This window comes from Candoia aspera, chromosome 5 (assembly GCF_035149785.1).
Source record: "Candoia aspera isolate rCanAsp1 chromosome 5, rCanAsp1.hap2, whole genome shotgun sequence".
Classification (NCBI taxonomy): domain Eukaryota; kingdom Metazoa; phylum Chordata; class Lepidosauria; order Squamata; family Boidae; genus Candoia; species Candoia aspera.
Genome location: NC_086157.1, coordinates 84,503,614 through 84,526,540, shown reverse-complemented (window position 1 = coordinate 84,526,540; position 22,927 = coordinate 84,503,614). Strand labels below are relative to the sequence as shown.

At 34.5% G+C, this 22,927-nt stretch overlaps 1 protein-coding gene across 1 annotated transcript in view; it reads right to left on the bottom strand.

Annotated features, from left to right (window-relative positions):
• ABI3BP (ABI family member 3 binding protein) overlaps positions 1–22,927 on the bottom strand; it is a 185,183-nt gene that overhangs the window by 98,978 nt on the left and 63,278 nt on the right. The window contains exons 14-17 of the mRNA XM_063304721.1: positions 21,026–21,097; positions 11,482–11,556; positions 8,892–8,966; positions 1,454–1,528 (exon numbers count right to left, since the gene is read on the bottom strand). Coding sequence (XP_063160791.1) covers positions 1,454–1,528; positions 8,892–8,966; positions 11,482–11,556; positions 21,026–21,097 — 297 coding nt within the window. The remainder of the gene's footprint in view (positions 1–1,453; positions 1,529–8,891; positions 8,967–11,481; positions 11,557–21,025; positions 21,098–22,927) is intronic.

The following is a 22,927-nucleotide window of genomic DNA, read 5'->3' as shown; positions in this document are numbered from 1 at the left end:
TTTACGGTGGTATGTCTTTATATTTTAAAGTCTACTCTATTCCCATTCAATAAAGAGTTTATATTTCAGTTTTGTATAGCATTCATGATTGGATCTATATATTTAGAAATTACACATTTTTCAATTTCAAGAAAGTCTGTATTTGATACTCATTTGTTATATGTATACATTATTGTATTTCAAGAAGTTATCTTGTAAAACTAGGAGAAAGAACTATTTAGAAATAGTTACTCTACCGATTCTCCTGTCTGGTTCTTCACGCCTGGTATAGTCGAGTTCTTTAGATATTGATGGGACAGGGCTTGGTTCATAAGAAGCTGAAAAGAAATCCAGTCAAGATTTAATTGATCTCCTGAAAGGATAGTAAATAGACTCAACAGTTTGAGTTACTATAATAATATTATACCAAATGATTTGTAACTGAAAATGAAATAGATTTCTGGATAATTAAAGGTTGAAACTGTAGGAGAGTTTGCTGCTAAAAAAGTACCCAGAAGGCAAAACAGCTAAGTGAAAGAATAGTATTCATTATGACTTTTAACAAGAGAGATATTTGAATTGTTATGTATGAGCTATAGTATATATTTCAAGGATAATGAACTTGGTTAAATTTGCGTTTGCTGAGGACAATTATCTTTTGATGTCTAGCATTTTTCTATTGTGTGAACATATGACCCAATTTTCCTGCATTGGCCCTCACAGTGTGAGCTTCATAACTCTGACAGTATAGATAATTATATAGATGTTTAACACATTAGCTTTATTTTTATTCACCTTGGAGAAAATAAATCCTATCCTTTTTAAATCAAGTTTTGTTTTTAAAAGGTTGTCTTGCTTGTTTACTTGTGTTCTATTGCTGAATATGAATCAAAGAGATCTTGATTGAAATTTCAATGCAGCCCAGGTACTACTTGATGGCCAACATCAGTGCACTCACTACTAACAGTCACGTTGCATAAGATTTCAGGAAACATTGAGACATGCATTATTACCAGGCTCAGTAAATGGGAGTTTTGATGTGGATGGTTTAGAAGGAGAACTATCTGCCTCAGTGGAAACTGGAAGAGAACGAACAACACATAAATTATGTTAAAGTTGAATGGCATGTTTACATCTAATCTCTCAAACCTCTCATCACACTTGACTATTCCTGTTTTAGAGGTTCAGAATTTTATTCATATCAAATTAGACACAGTTCAATAGAATACAACAGTTTAGTTTCATATTTGATAAACAATTTGAGGGGACCAGATCTCTCTTTTGATACCATAATGTAAGGAACATATGATAGTAGACAAATTCCAGTATTTAAAAGACTAATAAAATTCGAATTATAAATAAATGGCATGAATAAAACACATGACTAAATAATAAAAATAATGGATGGATGCATATGATTATGAGAAGAAATTAATAGAAGAATTAGGAATTGTTGAAGTAAAAGATATTTTACCCATTGTTGCCACTGGATGTCCATCAGTGGCAGATATCTTAGTTGTGGCAGGAAGTGGAACCAATTTGCTGGTAACTGGTGAGGTATAAAAGATATCATTTTAAGACAGAGGAAAGAAATATAAGAGTTCAGGATTTTAAATTTGGTATTCTGTATGGGATATTTTAATGGCATATCATTTGTGAAAGGTAACTATAATCAGCTAATTAGTACTGTGCTGTTGTTCTAGATTTCAAGTAAGTAAGAGTAAGTACTGCATTTTGGAACAGCTGCAATTTATGCAGCTGGATGGTCTGAAAGAAGAGTGTCATGTAGAGCAATTTACAATAATCTAATATTATTGTATTATATATTTATTTATATTTATTTATTTATTTTTCAAATTTCTATCACTGCCCATGTCCCCCCAAAAGGGGGAGTCTGGGCGGTTTACAGTAAAATTGACAATTAAAACCATGAAACACATAAATTAAAATACAAATGACCAATACAAATAGAAGATAAAATAGATATAAAATCCAAGTAGTGATAAGATATCATTCAGTAGGAAGTATTATTTTATTTTAGTAGGAAGTATTATATTATATTATATTATATTATATTATATTATATTATATTATATTATATTATATTATATTATATTATATTATATTACATTACATTACATTACATTACATTACATTACATTACATTATATTATATTATATTATTATATTATAATCTGTGCACCATCTAGAATCTCAGTGGATTGAGACATTAAATGCATTCAATCAATAAATGAAATATTGTAGTGAATGCCTATTCTAAAACACTATCAGACTCATGAGCAGGAATTCAAAGATATCTGATTTATTAAAGAATAGTATGCAGGATCACAAAGAAAGCTGAAAATGATAAAAGCGCACCAAATGCAAACTAAAAATCCTCAGTGCAAATGAGATCCCTCCCCCCGTTGAATCCTCCCAAGTCCACAATCCCAGGTGCTCCTAACGGCTTCTGATGGTCTGCGGGAAAAGTCCTTGAACAGAGAACATAACCCAAACATATTCCATTGAAATGAACATAGATACAGAGCTTGGCACAAGGTTTCACAGCAGCTCCCTCCCAAACAGAAACGCGCGTCAGCGTCATGGCATGTGAAATGTTACGATGTACAGTGTACATTGAAACAGTGAACATGACAAATATGCTATTATGCTTGTCAATATAATACTTGAAAAAGCAAAACCTTGTGATATTGACAAGACAGTATATTAGCTGAATTCATTTACTGTCTCAATCCACTGAGATTCTAGATGGTGCACAGTTAATGTAATGTAATGTAATGTAATGTAATGTAATGTAATGTAATGATACAATAATATATACAATTTTCAATACCCATGACTCCACAATTATCAATCCCCAAAGGCCTTCCAAAAAGCCTCAATTCTACAAGTGTCTTGAAGGCCATTCTATTCTTGCCTTAGTTGGACTAAAGGAGGATAGCCCACAAAAAGAACACCTGCTGCCATGTTTGCTCCTGACACCTGGAGATGGCAGGAGACCTCTAGCAGGTGCTCTCTTTTTGTCCAGATTAGGACAGAATCTACTTAGGAAAGATGGTCTCTTACACTGTATACTTAGGCCCTGAGCTGTATCAGGCTTTATAGAAGCATCCAGAACCTTGAAGTGCACTTGGAAACTCATCAGTAACTAATGCAGCTCCTACAGAGGTGGTGTTGTATGACAGTACTGAGCTTGCCCACTAAGCATGCAAGCTACTGCATTTTGGAACGGCTGCAATTTATGGGTGGTCTTAAAGAAGAGCATCATGTAGAGCACATTACAATAATCCAATTACAATATGACAAGGGCATGAAAGACTGTCCTCGGCACATCATGTTCCAGGTAAGGCCACAATTGCCATACCAGCTGAAGCTGGGTAAAGGTCCTCCTGACCATAATTTCCACCTGCTCTTTGAACAGGACCACTGAGTCTAGAACGAGCCTGAAATAGAGGATCTGCTCTCTCTGGAGGTATATAACCCCTTTGAGAGTTAAAATTGGCAATAACCTGGAACTCAGGCTTCTGAATTAACAACAGCTTTATCTTGCTTTGGTGAGATAGGACCCAATTTTTTTATCAGTGTTGGTTCCAGGGCTGACCTGCTGAAGAATGGGCATATCAGAACCTCTTTCAAAGATGCTGGGATCTCTCCTTCCCTCAAAGAGGCATTGACTACTACCTGCATCCAATTTCCCATCTCTTCCCTGGGCACTTTATCCAATCCATATGTGACAGAGCTAACAGTTACAGAGAATCCTGTCCGTGTCCTTTAAACGTTAAAACCTTAACCTTAAATGTTGTGATAATTAAATAATTTACTACAATGTATGTTTGCTGAGCAACTTGGAAAAATGAGCTACAAATATTTTAAAAATAAAATAGCAGGGCTTACTCTCTAGATTACTGAAGTGCATGCATAACTGCTGATATTTTCCTTGGTTTAGTTAGCTTGTTAGATTCTATATCCTCCCTTTCTTCCAGGAACCTAGGGCAGCTTACAAGGGGATCAGTCTTCATTTTATCCCCACAACAACAACCCTATGAGATAGTCTGAGAGAGAAGGTGCCTGGACAAGGTGACTGAATTTTAAAGCAAACAAGAATATAAACAATATGTCTTTTATAAATGAAATTATAAACCTATTCTTGAAAATCTAATACAAACTAAAAATTATCTTGCATCAGGGCAGAACTAGGCTGAAATTGCTGGCACCATTTTTTTAAAAAAATTTCCAACATTTTTAAAGAGAAAAAAATCCCAACTCCGTAGTATGCTGCTTAAAATAGAAAGAAATGAACTTTGAGATTAGTTAAATAGAAATGCTTTAGGAAAATAATTAAATAAATACAAAGGAATTGCGCCACCAGCACATTGCCCAACTGTTTTTGATTTACTTAAGCTAATGTATCAAATTAAGCATACCAGAGACCTGCCATTTTAAGAGATCAAGTTCTGGGGCTAGATCAAGTATCACAAATTTCTCCTCACAACCAAAAATAGATCCATGACATATCTTTAGAAGAAATCTATCCCCTTATTTATATGTTCAAGTTTCCTTCTTGATCTCACAAATTCTGTATCTTTTCCAACTCTAAAAATATATGGAATAAACATTATTATTAAAAAGTAAGTTTATAGAGCAAAAGTCATGTCAGTTGCTTCTCATTTACCTGGATGGTCTTTATATAAGGATATCTAAGACATTATGCTGTATAGAACATAATTGTATCAAGTATTGTGTCTATATGTATATGTAATTCCTTATTCTATGTCCTGCTTGTTGGATATCTGTTGCAAATTTTCTCATAACTCCTATCCGATTTTACTTTGCAGAGTTCTCTGTGCTCTTCCTCAATAAAATGGAGTTTATATGGGATACTAGGGTATTGGACCCAAGAATCAACAAGTCTATCTTTAACACACAAACAATTTCAGTTTAGCTTCAGATTTATGTTCACATATATTGCCTTGATAGAAGCAGGTTGCAGATGGCTTTCCCTTTTTCATTTGTATAGGCCAGGGTTTCTCAACCAGGGTTCTGCAGAACCCTATTGTGAAAGGTCACTAGGGGTTCCCTGGGAGATCACAATTTATTTAAAAAAATATTTCAAATTTCAGCAACTTCACATTAAGAGGTAAGTTTCATTCTTTATTTTTAGTTTAAGAACACTGTTAATGTATATAGACAGGCCTACACATGAAACAGATATAATAATTTTGTAACTTCTGGCCTATATTTGAGCCTGAATGTGCAGGAGTTGCCTGAGGCCTGAAAAATATTTCAAGGGTTCTTCCAGGGTCAAAAGATTGAGAAATGCTGCAATAGCATATTGCTGTTAGTGTTCTGATGTTTGCTGTAGTGCTTTAATAAGGTTCCTAGACAATGTAAGAAAGCCTAAACCTTCTAGGCATGTAGATAATTCTCACTTGATAATTGAGAGTTGTTATGTTCAGCAACCAGGTAACCATTTTAAAATAGGTTACTAGAGCACTGAATATATGTGCAGGGGTTCCCTGAGACCTGAAAAGTATTTCAAGGATTCCTCCAGGGTCAAAAAGTTGAGAGAGGCTGGTATAGGTAATCCTGTCACAAATTCAAATATTGGAAATGGTGTGTTGCTTGTGCTATTTCAAGCATGAAATGACTTAATTCACTTTGGAAAAAGTAATGTCCATCTTTACGTAGAGAGATAATGGCCCTCTCTCGTTAAGGTTCTTGGAGAAGCATATTAGAAACACAGAAATTTGATAAGGATGAGTCTAAACCTTCCAGACTGAAATAGTGGATTTGGGTATTCAGTTCCCAAGAACTTATTAAGGCTGAACAATTTACTTATGATTTAACATAGCTTGAATATACAGATATTAATGCTCAAAATACCCAAAATCTTTGCACTGAATGAAAATAGTCTTGATAAATCCACCAGAAATTTTATTTCATTTTTATTATGTTTATGAGTATTTTTAAAAGCTTTCAGAATTTTATCCTAATTATCATGTACTACTATTTGTCATCAAGTGTTTAAGCAAATGTTGCTGATATTATTGTCCAGTTGTATTAATTCAGTTCTGTGTTTCATTTCATAAAATGATAGACACATAAAATGTTATATAATAATGAAATCTTTTTGGATTTCTAGATAAGTCAAAAGAAAACTTATAATTAGTATATTTTATTTCATGTTGTAAAGTTATATAATAAAAACAAGGTGACATGTTCTGTTATTATGAAATATTTGTCCAAAACAATAAGAGGGAAATCTTGATCCACACTGTGGAACAAAATAGTTATAGGAAAGTAGATAGCAGTTATCCAGTACAATCTTTGGCTCTTCCAGATGGGGAAGAAGTTGGGGCTTGGAAACAGGGATTTTTTTTCCCTGGGAGCTGAAGGATAAAAAGGAAAAATGATAATTAAAAAAAAGCACTGTGCACTCAGAACTGCTTCTTTACAAGCATTTTTAAACTGGATGAGAATCCTTCTATTACAGAATTTTGTCCGCATCTAGATCCAAAACTGCATAAAATCACCCAGATGGTTGATTGATATAAGCATTGATATGTTGGGTTTTATTTGTATTGTAAGGTTTGACTTCTCTCTTTTTCCACAAGGCAAATTCTAAACAACTGTTGCAATTTCTGTAAGATTCTAAAATGTCCAAAAGGACATGGGATTGCTGTTTGAAAAAGTAACTAGTACAATGCAATCTTATCAAATTGTTTAGAAACGAGTTTCACTGATTGGAAAGAGCTTTACTTTTCAGGTATGTATGTATAGGATAGCATTTGGCACACTGGTCTAGTCTTGATTGATTTTTGGAACTTGATTAATACCTTAAAGTATGTATCTATCGTGATATTTTTAACCAAGAGGAAAAAGCCAGTCTAATGTAGTTGTATTTAATTATTGGTGCTGCTTGTTGGTTTTTAAAGTGTTCATTTATTTCTTTTAATATATTGCTGTGATTTTATAGCAGCTTTTTGTTTGGTGCAAGTAAAATATGTCTTTAAATAACAATTGATACATTTTTGCTTTAAATTATAGGAATCTAATCAATTACTTTCACAAGCATACAATTACAGGTAGTCCTCACTTAACGACTACAATTGGGACCAGAATGTCAGTTGCTAAGCAAGCAGTCATTAAGTGAATCCAACCTGATTTTATTATTTTTTTTGAGGCAGTTGTTAAGCAAATCACTGAGGGTGTTAAGTGAACTATGTGGTTGTTAAGTGAATCATGTGGTTCCCCATTGATTTTGCTTGCCAGAAGCTGGCTGGGAAGGTCGAAAATGGTGATCATGTGACCATGGGACACTGAGACAGTCATAAATGTGAACTGGTTGCCAAGCTTCCAAATCATGATCACATGACTGCAGGGCCACTGCGGCAGTTGTAAGTGTGAGGACTGGTTCTAAGTCGGTTTTTCAGCACTGTCATAAGTCCGAACCATCACTAAACAAATGGTTGTTAAGCGAGGACTAAAATAATTTTTTTTGTTCCTCAAATAATTAATTTTCTGTACTTCAAATAATTAATTTTTTCTCAGATATATTACTGTCTTTGTATACACACACACACACAGAGTATACATAATTAGAGCAATTGGAATATTTTTTCTCAAACAATTCTATTTTTATTGCTTTCCATTTTGATGCTATAATATTAATAACCTATCATTCTGATCTTATTAAATTTAGTAGTAAAGGATTCTGTCAAATTGGATGGGGTTCTTTTAAAAGGGGTATGGTGTACTCCACACTTTTTACACAGTAAAATAGGGTGCAGTTTGCCGTTATGCATTTTCCACTTAGCATGTGGAAAATAAAAAATAACTTGCACAGTCAATTTGTTCAGTACCAATGATCTGTTTTAACATATGGGTCTGACTGCACACCATAATTTCCTTCTTCCTTCATGATAATAAAGGAAGGGGGAAAGTGTTCATTTTATGTTCCCTAAATTTTACTTTACTTTACTTTACTAAGAGCTAAGGAACCAACCTGATATTCCATTTTTGTTCTTGAGGCCCAATCCACACCCAGAATCATAGGTCCTGGGTGGAATCCATTATATATATATATACAATCTAACAGACAATATACATGTAAAAAAATATGTTTCTATAAACTTTGTCTTTACCAAAGTTCAGATATAAAGGGTAGACTTGCTAGGTCTGAATCAAGATATCTTGGAAGTTTCAGTTTTTTTAGTGGGCTATGAAGAATTCCTATGAGGGAAAAGGAACTGAAAAAAAAGGACAAAAAATTCACCCCGACTTTTTTAATTGTCTCAGTAGCAGCTAGCATACTCTCATCACCCAATACTTGTTAAGATTCAGTAAGACACTTTCCTATTCTTTCTCTAAATTTGGTTTGTGACTTTCTCTCATAGCCTAATTTGTTTGGCTAAATGATAGCCAATTCAACCAAAGATATAAAGTATTGATATCATTTTGAAAAGAGAGTAGGAGAATAGCTGCATCACACTCCTGACTAGAGAACATGGCAGTTTAAAACAACTGATTAATGAGAAGCTGTCAAGAACAGCAGCAAATAGCAGTAAATACATGCAAATAATAGTAAGCAGGGAAGGATCTTAGCAAGTATAACTATAATCTAAATTAAAAGTATGAGAACATCTAATCTGGTACACAGTATAGTTTCCATTTAGGCTTCATCACTTGAACTCTAATGTAGGAACCAGGCAAAGGAACAGCACAGCCAACTCAGGTAGAAGACAACAGCTGATATACCGTGACCAGACCAAGGGACCACCCACTACGGTTATGCAAACTGACCACCTATAGAATATTTAAAGCATACGCAAATGTATTTAATTATTAAAACTGTTCTCCTGTAATTTTATGTAAACATAATTGATCTTTACCCATTGTTGTTCTTGGCAATTCTGAGGTTTTAAAAATGCTAGAAGTAGTGGTTTTCTGTTGTGATTCTTTTTCTGCTAATGAAAAAGAAAATTAAATAGCAATACATCATTTGGGAATTAGATACTTTTACATAAAATATTAATCTAATATTTTTACTAGAAGCTGATCTTTGTTGTTGCTATGGCTACTTAGCATCTACTATAAAAGCAACTTATCTTTTCAAGCTGAGACCTTCACTTTTCAAGAGAGCAATCTGAGTGCCTAGACATATTTACTGCACTGACCTTGGTTAAACACTTGAAAGACAATAATGAACTTACTATATGGAAGAGAGACATAGAATACATAATGCCATTAGTGAAGATAACACTGCTTTCCCAAAAGGCAACTGTTTTAACCTGGATGTCTACTTTTAATATTTCAAAAATGTAGTAAGAATCGACCAGCTGAAGACTTGAATAGTCCTAGGGCTGCAGTATGAACCAGAGCTCTAGGCACCGAACTGCTGTTGTTGAAAAGATGAGCTAGCAGAGAATCAAGGCAATGTTGCCTGTTATCCATTTGCAAACCACCTGGAAAAGACAAGGCTACATGATTCTGTATGGTCCATATAAAATGTCAGATACTCATACACAACAGATGCTGCAAAGAGCAATCTAGGACAGTGATAAGGGAAATTAAATGTGATTTAAATCTAATGAAAAAGAAATGTTCTGACTTTTCATGTAGATAACCAACACATTTTTACAGGAAATAATTTTATTCCTTTTGCCATGGCCTTATTAAAAAGTCAAAATACTTTTTCTAAAATCAGGAGACCGATCTGTATTTTGACTGATATAATGTTAACTCAACAATTAATGTATTTTGCTTGTTTTCCTACAAATATTCATTATGAAGTTATGGGCAGATCTTTTCACTTTTCATAATTTAGGTCAGTGGATACATTCAGTTATAACAAATACGTTTTCAAACAGTGTATCTGTAAGCTGATTAATACATCTGAATGTTCATTCTGTGTGCATCCAGGTTTTATTGTGCAATCATCTTGTTCCATTCAGGGAATTTTTAAGAAGATCATCCAGAAGTCATGGTTTTCTATTTGTAGCTTTCTCGCTTTCTCCATCTTTTTTTCCTACCACAAAATTGCATGTGGAAGCTCAGAATAGCTTCACAAGGCCTTTTTATTGATGTCATAGGAGCCTACTCTTTCTGAAAACATTGTTTCATTATTTTCTATTGTGAAAAAGGAGGGGTTTGTTACAGGTTTCACAGGAAAAATATAGTTGAAAAATCCTTAATCTCACAACACGTGGACAGACTTAACCACAATTTTAACTGGGGAACTGTGTGCATCCTAGACCAAGCTAAATCTCAAAATGCTAGAGAATTTTTGGAAGCTTGGCATTCAGACAAATCAGCCATCAATAGACACATAGAGATAAACCACATTTATATATCATTCAAAAGAGACAATAAAAAAGCTAAGAAGGAAACAAAAAGACCAGAACACCTCCTCTCCAGTAGATAACGCCCAGTTAAGCAGGGATGAACACCAGACAATCAAGCAGAAAACAATAGCCTAATCAAGGAACTACCAAGGAGAAAAACATTTCCCCACCCTCTCCAACACTGGCAGGGCAAGCTACTGTATATAAACAGGGAGCAAACCCCACTCTCACTAACACTGATGATGTTACATAGTCGTTAATGAAATGTCTGCAAGCAGAGAGCACCAGGACTCCACAGTTCAACCCTGAGCTGTATATATTTCCTTCTACTGAAAAATATGGTTATAATTTCTGTAGATTTTGTTACCTGGAGATGCTTTTAATTTTTCAGTAATCCTAGATGTTTTAGGTATGTTTTGCTTCACAGATGGTAGACTAGAGACTAGGAAAAAATAAAATAATTCAAACACTGCAAAGAAAAAGTTAAATTTCACTGCATGATACCATTGCAATGAATGAAATATTTTCTATTTATCCTATTTATTTATTTTTAATATCTGAAATGAAATTAAAACCATCATGTGCATACAGATATATCTATATCTATATCTACATACACACACAATATGATGTATGTATGTGTATGTATGTATGTGTGTGTATGTATGTATATGTGTGTATGTATGTATGTGTGTGTATGTATGTATATGTGTGTATGTATGTATGTGTGTGTGTGTGTGTGTGTATATGACAGAAATTTTATAGTTCACCAAAAAGCCAGCATATCAAAAATATTTGCATAATTTCTCAGGTACCAAACTGACATTGATGCTTTTCTTTTTCAATATAAGCACAAAAAGAAAGAGGGGTAAACCCACATGCCTTCTCCAAGTGGTTGTACAAGATGCAAATATGCAACATGGCTTGGAATTCCTTTTCACATGTAAGGTAAAATCAATATAAAATAATTCGGGTTCCCAAAATCCTGAAAATAAAAATTATTAGAAATAAATGTATTAATTATGAGAAGGTTACCTATGATGACTTTCTGGTCATATTCAAGTTCAGTGAAACAAAAATGATTCATAAACAAATTGTATCTGTATACATAAATGTGTGTTTAAAAGAGTTTAATTACCAAGTTTCTCATGCCATCCTTCTGGAGTGGCAGAATGCTTCCATTTCAATGTAGTAAATGGTGTTTCAGTTGGTGCTGAAAAGAGGATAAATTTTATAATTAAATTGTTCAGGATTCATTTATAAATATCTTACATAAAAATGTACATGCAAGGATCTTATAATGATGAAGAAATTCAGTATGAAATGGACCAGCAAGCTGATGAAAATGATGGAGATATAATGCATGTTGTACAGTATAGAATTTAGGATTTAATGTTTCCAAGACAAGTGGTAACTATTCACAAAGACTATTCTAGATAAAAATGATGGATAATAAAAAAATAAATCCATGCATACCTAAAATTTAAAATACAATAATGAATCATAATTTTCAAAGCCTTTTTAGAGGCTTTAAAGAAGACAGAAATAAAGAAAAATTAGTATTGAAAGAATGGCTATTGTATCCTGGAAGAAATTAAGTCACATGGAATGAAAATGTTTCTGATGAAATAGAAAACTCAGTACAACCATTTCAGTGAAAAATAACTTTACCCAGCGTTGCCCTTGGCCGGTCAAGAGTTTTAGATGTTTTGGACAGGAGAGATTCCAAACTCGGTTCATTTGTTACTGCTAGAAAAAGAGAATTGAATGTATAGGAGACAGTAAGAGAAAAGCAATCTTAAAAACAGGTTTTGCCTGTGGAAAATTATTTTTGGTAATAGAAGATGAAGCCTTTCCATGTAGAATGTTCATTGCTTTTAATTCATCAGTTTATTGGTTGTTATAAATGAGGCATTCAGTTTAAATTTCACACTAGTAGGAATTTTGTTCAGGAAAATGTAGTTGAATGTGAACAAATGCTGGTCTACTTAGTGTCTTTCTGTATGAACTGTAACAGCTTTTATCAGCATCAGTGCCACACATTGGATTTTAGAGATTTCTAACCATTCTACTCAATCATAGGTTTGGAAGGAATTTAAAGGTCTTCTACTCCAACTCCTGCTCAGTGCAGGACCTACTACAGGATCTCTGACAGAAGGTCATCCACTTTTTAAAAAAAAATCTCTAGAAAAGGAGGACTTAAGGCAGTCTATTCCACATAATATAAAGTTATGTCATGGCACAGAATTACAAGATTGTAATAAGGAATAAATTGTACAGCAAATTAGGCTAGTACTGAGAACAATTGTACTTCAGAATCCTATGAATTTTAGTGTAAGGCAATAACTGTATTTGGCCTTACAATGAAACATTTGCTCAGAGAAACAACAGCCTAAAATAGACAGTAGGAAGAAAAGGATGTTTATTTATGTGGCATAGTCTAATCAATCAGGTTCTTTTGGTATGTAACAAAACTGTAAGGGTGGAGTAAATTAGGATAGCTCTCTTTGATTGGAGATTTCTCACTGTAGCACTTGAAAAATTAGGACAATATTACACTGCTAATCATTTGAGGCCTAATCCAAGTAAGGCCCAAGTGTGCACTTTCCATCTTTGAAATTGAGACGCCGGGGCTAAACTGAATGCATTTGGCAAGGGAACCGATTACAGGATTGTCCTAACTGCAGTATCTTGGTGTGACACTTGATCAAACGCTTTCCTTTAAACAGCACTGCTGAATATTAAGGCCAAGGTTAGTTCAAGGAATAACATTACTAGGAAATTGACAAATTATACATGGGGAGCCTGGCCATCCACATTACGAACATCAGCTTTGGCCTTGGGTGTTGCTGAAGCAGAGTACGGCGCTCCAGTCTGGAGTGCGTCTACACATGCGAAACAAGTTGACATCACCGTAAATGAGTGATGAATAGTGACAGGATGTCTTAAACCTACACCAATTAAGAAAATGTTTCCCCTTCTTGGTATTGCACCACCCAAGATCAGGAAAGAAATGGCAGCAGATGTTGAGAGAACAAAACAAGAGAATGATCCCTGGCACAGTCTGTATGGGTACGAACCTCAAACTCATTGACTAAAATCTAGGAAGAGTTTCATGGCAAGAACAAATACTCTTGAGGGCACACAAGAGCAGAACCGAACTGGAAGATGGAAGAGAGAAATCACTGACCAAGGAATAGTCCCAGAGGAGAACATGGCTGAGGGATTTGACCTCCCTTACGTTAGTTGGAGGAGTCTGAATAGGTTGAGGGTCAGAGTGCCTAAGTGTAAGACTAATATGCTCAAGTGGGGGTTGCTGATGGACAATAACACATTATGTGAATGTGGAGAGATACAGAATCCGGCCCACCTGCTGACCTGCTGATTATTACCAATAGTGTGCTCTGAAAATGACTTGTTTTTGGCCAATGACAAAGCCAAGAAGGTGGTGTCATATTGGCAGTTTAAGGTTTGATCTGGATACGAAAGGAAGAAGAAGAAGAAGAAGAGGAGGAGGAGGAGGACTGGAGATTTAATTGCTTTGTTTCCAATAAATTCAATCTTCAGAAGGTCTTACTGTAAAATTAAAACTAAGTGAAAGAGATAAGTCTTAAGCTCCTAACTGAAGAATAATTCTACCAATTCAGTAAAACCAATCTGAAACTATAGTTCAAAGGATGGTATACCTGGTATGGAATCTGATATGGCAATCTCATCTGACATTTGGGGCCTTGAAAAACAGGCTGTCTTTTGCTGAAAACTAAAAAAAAAAATGATAGTAACACAATTATAAGTGTTTAAATTTTTTTGAGAATTCTTTTTCCTGAATGAAAATAAGTAAGGCTCTTAAATAATGTTTAAATTTTGGATTAAATGGCTTTTCAGTAATCAGTCAATTAATAAATCAAAGTGAAATACATGTATGAATTACAAAAACTCAGTGACAATATTTTTGGGGGTCCAAAAAGGACAACTTCCTTTTGAAAAATAAGCACAACCTCCCTCATTTATAGAAAAGGATATTTGGGGATTTTCTTTTTCTTCATCTAAGACTTTAAAATGGATAAATTGCTATCTATTTGATAATATCAGTGTTTAAAATGCATATTCTGGAGTATCTTCTGCAACAGAACAGGTTGGTCAGTTGAAAAAGGTTAGAGAGTTTTTAGCTGACCAAATCTTTCTAACCAAACCCTCACTTTTAAAGGTTTCGGGAAGGAGGCAAGAAATTGTCCTGTTCTGCTAACAAAGGCCTTCTCACCAGCAGAATGAAATTATTTGAATTCTACCCACTGATGTTCATTTCAGCAAAGCAGTGTGATACTCAATTGCTTTTTATTATCAGTGCCTTACCTACTTGTGACATAGAGAAAAACAAAGCAAAAATGGGAATCATCCAGGGCTGGAATAGCAAATCTCTGTACTCAGTCCTAAAGAATAAAACCAATTCTGTTTAACAGCTATAACAAAACTTAAGCGAGTTACTCAGTAGAATATTTTTAGTGGTGAAAAGAGACAAGCAAGTTTCTCCAGAGTATCCAATATATAGGCAGCTTACTTTACATATTAGCTCTGATGTTAAAATTGAGGTGTGCATTATTAAGCTGCCATGTAAATATAGGCTGGATCCAATGAATACGTTCTAGGTGTTTGTTACGCCCAGTGAAACTTTTGATTTATATTGACCACTGACCCTTTAACTTTCAAAATCAGATAGTCATTGGCTAGCAGGAACTGCTGTTCAAGAAATTTCTTTGGGAATCAGTTATGGTTTTTCTTTGGCTTCTAACCGAGCCTATATTGCGAGGTCAAATTATATGACCTCTGAAGTAGCAGGGAAATGCTGCTTGGTACATCATATCCTCTGTTCTGTGTTTTTAACTTCTGAGCCTTAGGGATTGCCTCTGCCTTGAAAAGGACAGGATACCAATATTTTGGTTCAATGCCTTTTAAAAGATTAAGGAAAATAATATATAATTATTGAAGTAACTCTCCATTTCTGGAAAAAAAAATAACGCTTTTTATTTTCTATAGCCTTCTGTTTATTATAGTTGGTGCAATGATACTCAGTGAAAATCACTGGCAAAAAGCTTTTATTGTGCCTAAATCTGTTATTAATTTCCATTATTAATCTGATTTTTTTCTAAACCTCAAATTATATTGGCCAAATTTCAGTAGCATAGTCATATTCTTAATTATTAATACAACCCAAAGCCATGTAGATATTTTTACATTCTTTCCAGTTGATTTTTCGATTTCACATAGATGTTTTTGTGATTGGGTGGTGGCCTTATTGGAATCAACACTTAAGGTAGAAGTAACAGATACAAAACCTGGGCTATAAAATCATGCAAAGAAAAAAATTAAGTACAACAAAACATTCTTTGTATCTCAAAGCTAAAAAGTTCATTCTGAGGACAATGTGGGAAGTAATGTATTAATGGAATGCATAACTAATGTTTAGAACCAGAGGAAAAAAACACCCTATAAATAGGTTTCAGTTCTTGAAGTTAAAGGAAAAATGGGGGGGAAACCCTGTTTATTATGTAAAGACAAGTCAAAATTTAAATGGCAGACAACACCTGCCTTGGTAATAGATTATATTTCTTAACAATATTCTGTATTTAAGGGAGATTTACTGCTGTATCATTGTACACTGGTTACTATTAAACTCCAGTCATAACATTAAATAAGTGCTAATCCTCAACAGATACAGATATATTTTTCTGCAGTGTTCTAATTTTACAGATGTTATATAACTTCTGTGGAGGATTTTCAAAGAGTTTTTCTTTTCACCTCATATGGGTCAATCCTCATTTAGTAATCCTAAATCCTAAATCCTTTGCTAATTTTAGATGCTATTTAACTTTTATTTGAAGACCAGATTTTATTTCACAATGGCCATGCCTTCTTTGTGCAGTTTTGCTGAGGTTCCTGAAACTATTGATTGCTCATAACTTTCAATGTGCCACAACAGCCAAAGGAGCCAGTGCAGTTTTGGCTTCATCAACCAAAGTTTAGTGTCAAGATTTGGAAGTGATAGTACCGCTCTGTGCTGCACTGATCAGAAAGCACCTGGAATATTATGTCCAGTTCTCATTGCCACAATACAAAGGAGGTGCTGAGGAACTAGAAAGAGTACAGAGAAGAGAGACAAAGATGGTAAGGGGCTTGGACGCCAAATCCTACAAAGAGTGGTTAAAGGAACTTTGTACAGTATGTTTAGCCTACAGAAGAAAAGGCTAAGTGGAGCCATGATAGTCTTCCAGTGTATGAAGCGATGCCACAGGGCAGCGGGTATGGACTTACTCTCTGTAGTACCTGAGGGTAAGACAAGAACCAACTAGTGGAAGCTTAACAGATCCAAAATTGAAATAAGGAGGAGTTTTCCGACTCTGAGAGCCATTAAGCATTGGAACAGCCTGCCTCCTGAAATTGTGGGTGCTCAATCAGTGGAAGTTTTCAAAAAAAGATTGGGATGGTATGAGGATTCCTGCATTGGGCAGGGAGTTAGACTAGTAGATCTCCAAGGTCCCTTCCAACCCTATGATTCTATGATTCATATTTTTTCTATGCATCTTTTTCTCTCTCTTATCTCTCAGAAGTGAAATGTTCTTCTTTTGCTATTAAAATAAGTTGTCCATCAGCCTTCTTGATGTGCAATGGGAGACAAATTTCTACATTCTATAAGGATTCCTTGTATAATGACAATTTCTATCCTCTTCCTTCACTTCCAACTTGTCACCAGCATCAAGAATCTAAAAACTTTAGGCAGACATCTGGCCAGAAAGACCAGATGTCTGGCCTAAAACAATTCCAGACACAGATACAAAATAACAAAGTTTATTAAAACACAGAACACATGTACACACTTAAATACTATTCCTGTGCTAGGTGGCAAAGGGAAGAAAATTGTCCTGATTACCAGGAAACACACTGAGACAATGACTTGGTCTCTAATATTTATTAGTAGTACTTAACAAGAATCCTAACAAACTGAGGAAGCATGGGAAAAACCCAGCCATATAAACCCCAAAGGTTAAGGCGGTCCCGATCTGTGTCTCTTTGAATGGCTGAACAGTTCCTCAGTGCTACGCATGCGCTTGACAGTCTGGGTGGGAGCCCCCTGCTCGCCATCCTTACTCATGACAAAAATGTATATTCAGTTCCCTTGTAAAATCACTATAACAGCAGCTGGTAAGAACAGTAATTAAACAGAAGTACAACATAACAAAATAACAAGGTTTACTCTTCAGATGGGCAGATTAAACAAAATGCTTCTATTCCCCTCTGTGCCAACTTTCCATAAGGTATGCAGTTCACCTACCAGTGGATTCAGCCAAACTTCTCATCTACCACCTTATTCTTTATTTTACAAAGACACCCTTTTGCCACGTATTATTGCTTAAAATTTCCCTAGCAACAATTTCTGGAAACCTACCTTCCCTCCCAACAGGTACTAGCCTTGGTGAGAATGTTCATACTTCAGTACAGAATGTAAAGAAAATATAGAGCTTGCCTGATTCATTTCCAGCATGTTACTATCACATTCCTTAAGTGTTACTCAGAGCTGTAACGTGGACTAAATTACCACAAAAATGTTGCCTATTCCATCTTCCAGCTTCTCCGATACACCTAAAATGATTGCTGCAGCTTAATATTCTTTATATTCTTTCTCAGCACTATATTCCATGAAAATTCTTGATCTATTTCTTAATGTTGTGACAGTGCTGTCCCTTTTGTTTAATACCTTGATTTTTCAACTGCTCTCTAGATCTTATGCCGTAATTACGTAATCTATACATCTTTTGCTTTAATGCTAACATACATGATTTTTTTTAATGCTAACATACATATGGGCTATAAGAGTCTTCCACATCTGATCAAGCTTCTTCATCATTATAGAGCTTCATCATTATAGAGCTTCATCATTATAAAGCTTTCACCTGCTTTATAGTACAACGTAACTGTCAATAAAATCACCAAACATGGGCTAATTGTATGAAATTAATTTTTAATAGCAATGATACTGAAAAACAAACTGAAAATATCAAAAGTAAAGTAAATGAAATGAAGTGAAATGTTAGAGGTTGGGAGAAGGTTGTAAATTTCCCCCCACCAAATCATAATAATGAAAATACTTTTTCCCCATTTTTTTAAATATCATACGAAGCATTAGAGTCAGACAATTCTGTATTCCTTTTGTGTACTGGAACACACGAATGAATAGGAAATGTATTGTGTTCCAAAAAGAAAGTAAAGGAAACTGCAGAACACATTTGGACAAGAGATCATGAGATTTTAAAAATTCACTCCAGTCCTGAATTAATAAACATTTCAATGTGGGCTTCGCTAATTTCTAAAGCACTGGTTTCAGGTATCTAAATGTTTAACTGCAACATTTTTTATTTAATGTAATCACAATCCAGTGTGGAGAGTTTTTCGGTGCTATTTTATTAGTCAGAATATAATAATTCTATCTAATAAAATAAAATAAAAATAATAATAATAATATAACATTTTATTTTAATGTTTTATGTGCTTCCTTCCCACATAAAAAAAGAATTCATTTTTTCTTCTATCATGTTGAACTATTAGAAATAAAACTTAGTATTATTGCTTTCATTCATTAAAATATGTACAAGTTATTCTTGTTACTAAAATGTGCAGTATCAGAAGACCAGATAGTCATTATCTCGTCATAAAACAGTCAAACAAGTAGCCATGGACATGTCTTTCCAACAAAATAATTTCTATCGGTGGTTGGACTTTAAAGCAAAATAATAATAATAATAACAATAATAATAATACACACTCTATAATATTATATTATATGTTTTTTATTATTATTTAGAGAAAAAAGTGTGAAAAATAGGGGAATCTTAAAAAAAACTTAAATGAAATAAGGATTAGTTCCTGATGTATGCACAAAATATATTTGATTTATGTTGCTAATTAAATTTAAACTCAGTTTGCAAACATGGCTGACTTGGAAAAATGGTTTCTTGCCAACAGAAAGAACATAACCTAAGAGTTTTCATTAGGAAATTCAGTCATAGTTCTTGGCTGAAGGAATTGCATTCATCCTATTTACAGATAAATTTAGATTCAGAATAATTTGTGTGTTGATAAGATATAATATACATTTTAACAAAGAGGTCTTTTACAAAAACTTTAAACTCATAATAAATAGGCCACCCAGATTGTTTCTTACAGAAAAAACAAAGTTTTTTATTTGATATGACTAAAACACTTAAAGATATTTCTTGGAAATATTTATTGAAGTATCTCAAGAAAAATTACTTGAAATAAGTAACAGGCTAAGCAGTAAAATTTTACAGCTTTGGAATGTCAAGCCCTACTTGATCTCTTGGTGGCCTTCAATACCATAGACCATGGTATCCTTCTGAATTGGCTCAGGGGATTGGGTGTGGGTAGCACAGTATTTTGCTGGTTTGCCTCCTTTCTCCAGGGTCAATTTCAGTCAGTGTTGATTGGGGAGGACACTCTCGGCCCCTATTAGAGTATGTGGGGTCCCATAGGGTTCAGTGCTTTCCTGTTTCCTCTTTAATATGTACATGAGGCCACTGGGTGAGCTCATACGTCACCATGGGGTGATGTATCATCAGTATGCTGATGATACCCAACTATACATTTCTGCTCCTGGTGAATTAAGTGATGCCGTGGATGCCTTTTCCTGGTGCCTGGAGGCTGTGAGGGCCTGGATAGGGAACAGCAGGCTTCAGCTGAACACTGGCAAGACTGAGTGGCTTTGGATTTTGGGTCCTGCTGGTTCTGGGACTATGCCATCCTTGGTGCTGGATGGGGTTGCACTGCCCCAGACAGGCCCGGTGCACAATCTGGGAGTAATCCTAGACTCGTGACTCGTAATTCCTGCTTGAAGTGTAGGTGGCAGTCAGGGCTAGGAGGGCCTTTGCACAGGTTTGAGTTGTACACCAGTTGCACCCCTTTCTGGATCTGGAGGCTCGTTTACATAAACCTACACAATGTATTAGTCCTTTCTGATACATTCAGGCACAAATACCTTCTCCAGTAAGGCCAATTATCTCTTTTCTTTTTCTTTTTTTTAAAAAAGAAGCTTCTAACACTTCTTGCTGCTTAAACCTAAATAAGGGTTTTGTGTCTCATGCAAAATAATAAACCATGATGTAAATCTTCCTTTTTGGCTCAGCATGATGCATGAACTCTCCCATTATGGTTTAGAGTTATGTGTGTGAACCATGCCATCATGGCTTGATCAATAAAACAAAATGAGAAACCCATTTAACAGAGTTGGAAAGAGAGGGTATGTTTGTGCCTCCACATATTCTGAAATACTCCCTTGGAATCAAATATGGATAGCTCTATTATATTTAGGAATATATTTCAATTCCCTACCTGCATATTTAATCAGATAAGTTGGGGCATTTTCAAATGTTCATTGCTTCTACTCCCCAATGCTTCAAAGGCAATTTGAAAATGACCCACAACAGTCTTCAAACTTGCAATCTTGAACATTGAAAATGAAGGGGTTTTATTGTGATTTCAGCTACACTGGAGCTGAGCCAGAAATAGAGTCATCATATGGAAGTGCCTTAGCCAAATATTCTTTGAACAGATACAAAACAGCTTTATTTCAAAACTGCATTATTCAAATGCAACATTGGAGGAAAAATAATTACCTGGTTTTGTCTGTATAGTCTGTGGACCAGGTGTTTGGGGTTCTGAAGGAACTGGCTGCATTTTGCTTGAAGCTAAAGTAAAAGAAATTGTCATTTTTTTCAAACATTGGCACTGAATTCATATTGCAAAATTTATCTGTTCTACAGTAAGCCTTCCGGGACATAATTCAACATTAATTGAAGGAATTATGATATAAAAACTAGATCTATCATTAATACTAAGAAACCTAAATATTATCAAGATGGAGTTTTTTGGACTATAATAATCCAAGAATGCTAATCCTTTTAAAGGAAATGGAAAAATGGAATTAAAACAATATTTTAAAAAATCATCATTACCCAATGATATGGTATTTGGGGCATAAGAGGGCATTTGAGGTGTAGGATATGATCTTGTTTTTGGAAGTCCTGTAAACTTTTGCAGATCTAAATATTAAAAAAACAAGAAAAGCCAGTATATCATTTCACAAATCCGAAAAATAAATACTTATGATTTAGTGATATGATACAATGGACATAATCTTATACTCTCTATACTTTGATAATGATGGGCATAAACACTTTCAATAAATCAGACTCAGGGAAACAGTTCAATAAATCAAGTGCAAGCAACAAGGCCAGTGCTACAGGCATCTATACAGGATGCAAGGGAGGGCAACGTACACTGTGATATCATGACAGAAACACCACTTGTTACATACTTGTGTGTGACACTGATACAAGTATGAAAAGATGGAACTTGATTTATGACATCATAACATGTATGGCATTGTCATGGTTAGGCAAGGACACTTATGGCCAATGCCACTGCAAGAAGGTGGCTAGGTAAAAACAAATATGTTACTGGTCTTAAAGAACTCTGTAGCTCACCAGCTTAAAAAAAGCTTACATTTTGAGAATTGCAACATTTTGTTTTGTTAAAATGTAATTGAAAAAACATATTGGCTGCAATCCAACAGTGATTAATCATGATGAAGATATTATTTCAGTGAGATTAAGCATGTTTAATGTCTGTTGGACTATGGCCATTCCTTTAAGAAAAGAAGGCCATTATTTTTTATAACCACAGTGGTATTAATTGTAATGAGTAGAAATGACCATAAATGGAAAACAAGGGTCAACTCTGCTAATAGTTTTTTAATGGCCTTTTCAAAGCCACATTGTACATTGTTGGTTTATTAGCAAAGAGTGGCTTAAGAAAACCAAGGAGTTATAAATGGATTAAGAGTCCAGGTAAATTTGGAGTATTGACTTATACTATAAGATCTTGGAATTAACTATAAAAAATAAATTGCTTCTTGTGAGAAACAGACTTATTTTAGCTATCCTGGCTTTTGTTAGTCATAGAGATACATTATGATTTTAGAAACTGGACACTAGAAAGGCCTAAAGATTCTAAGCAGAAGGAAAAAAAAATACAACCCTTTCATTGATATCAGTTAATACTGGGACGTACAAAATGACACAAAATGTTATAACATCAGAAACATTAAAGGAGATCTTTGAAGAATGGAGCCAGAAGTTAATAACTACAATATTAACACTGCCAGTAATGATGTCTGCTTCTATGGATAGACTATGTCTAAAAGATGTTAATAAAGGAATGACAGATGTGGAACAAATTTTATCTGACAAGACAGAGAAAGTACTGAAAGTGGAACTACAAATGACAGGTCAAGAGAATGATTTGGAAAAGGACGCTTTACTGGATATAAAAAAGAAATAGGCTAAAGTTTTAAAAATTAGAGGGGAAATACAGATACAGATACAGATACAAAAGGGATAAACCAAGAGAATGTCCTGGAAAATGTTTTCATATTGGATCTACAAAAGAGGCTTGTTAAAGCTTTGAAGAAATCTGTGCAATGAAATAAATAAGAATTGAAGAGAAATCAAATCCTA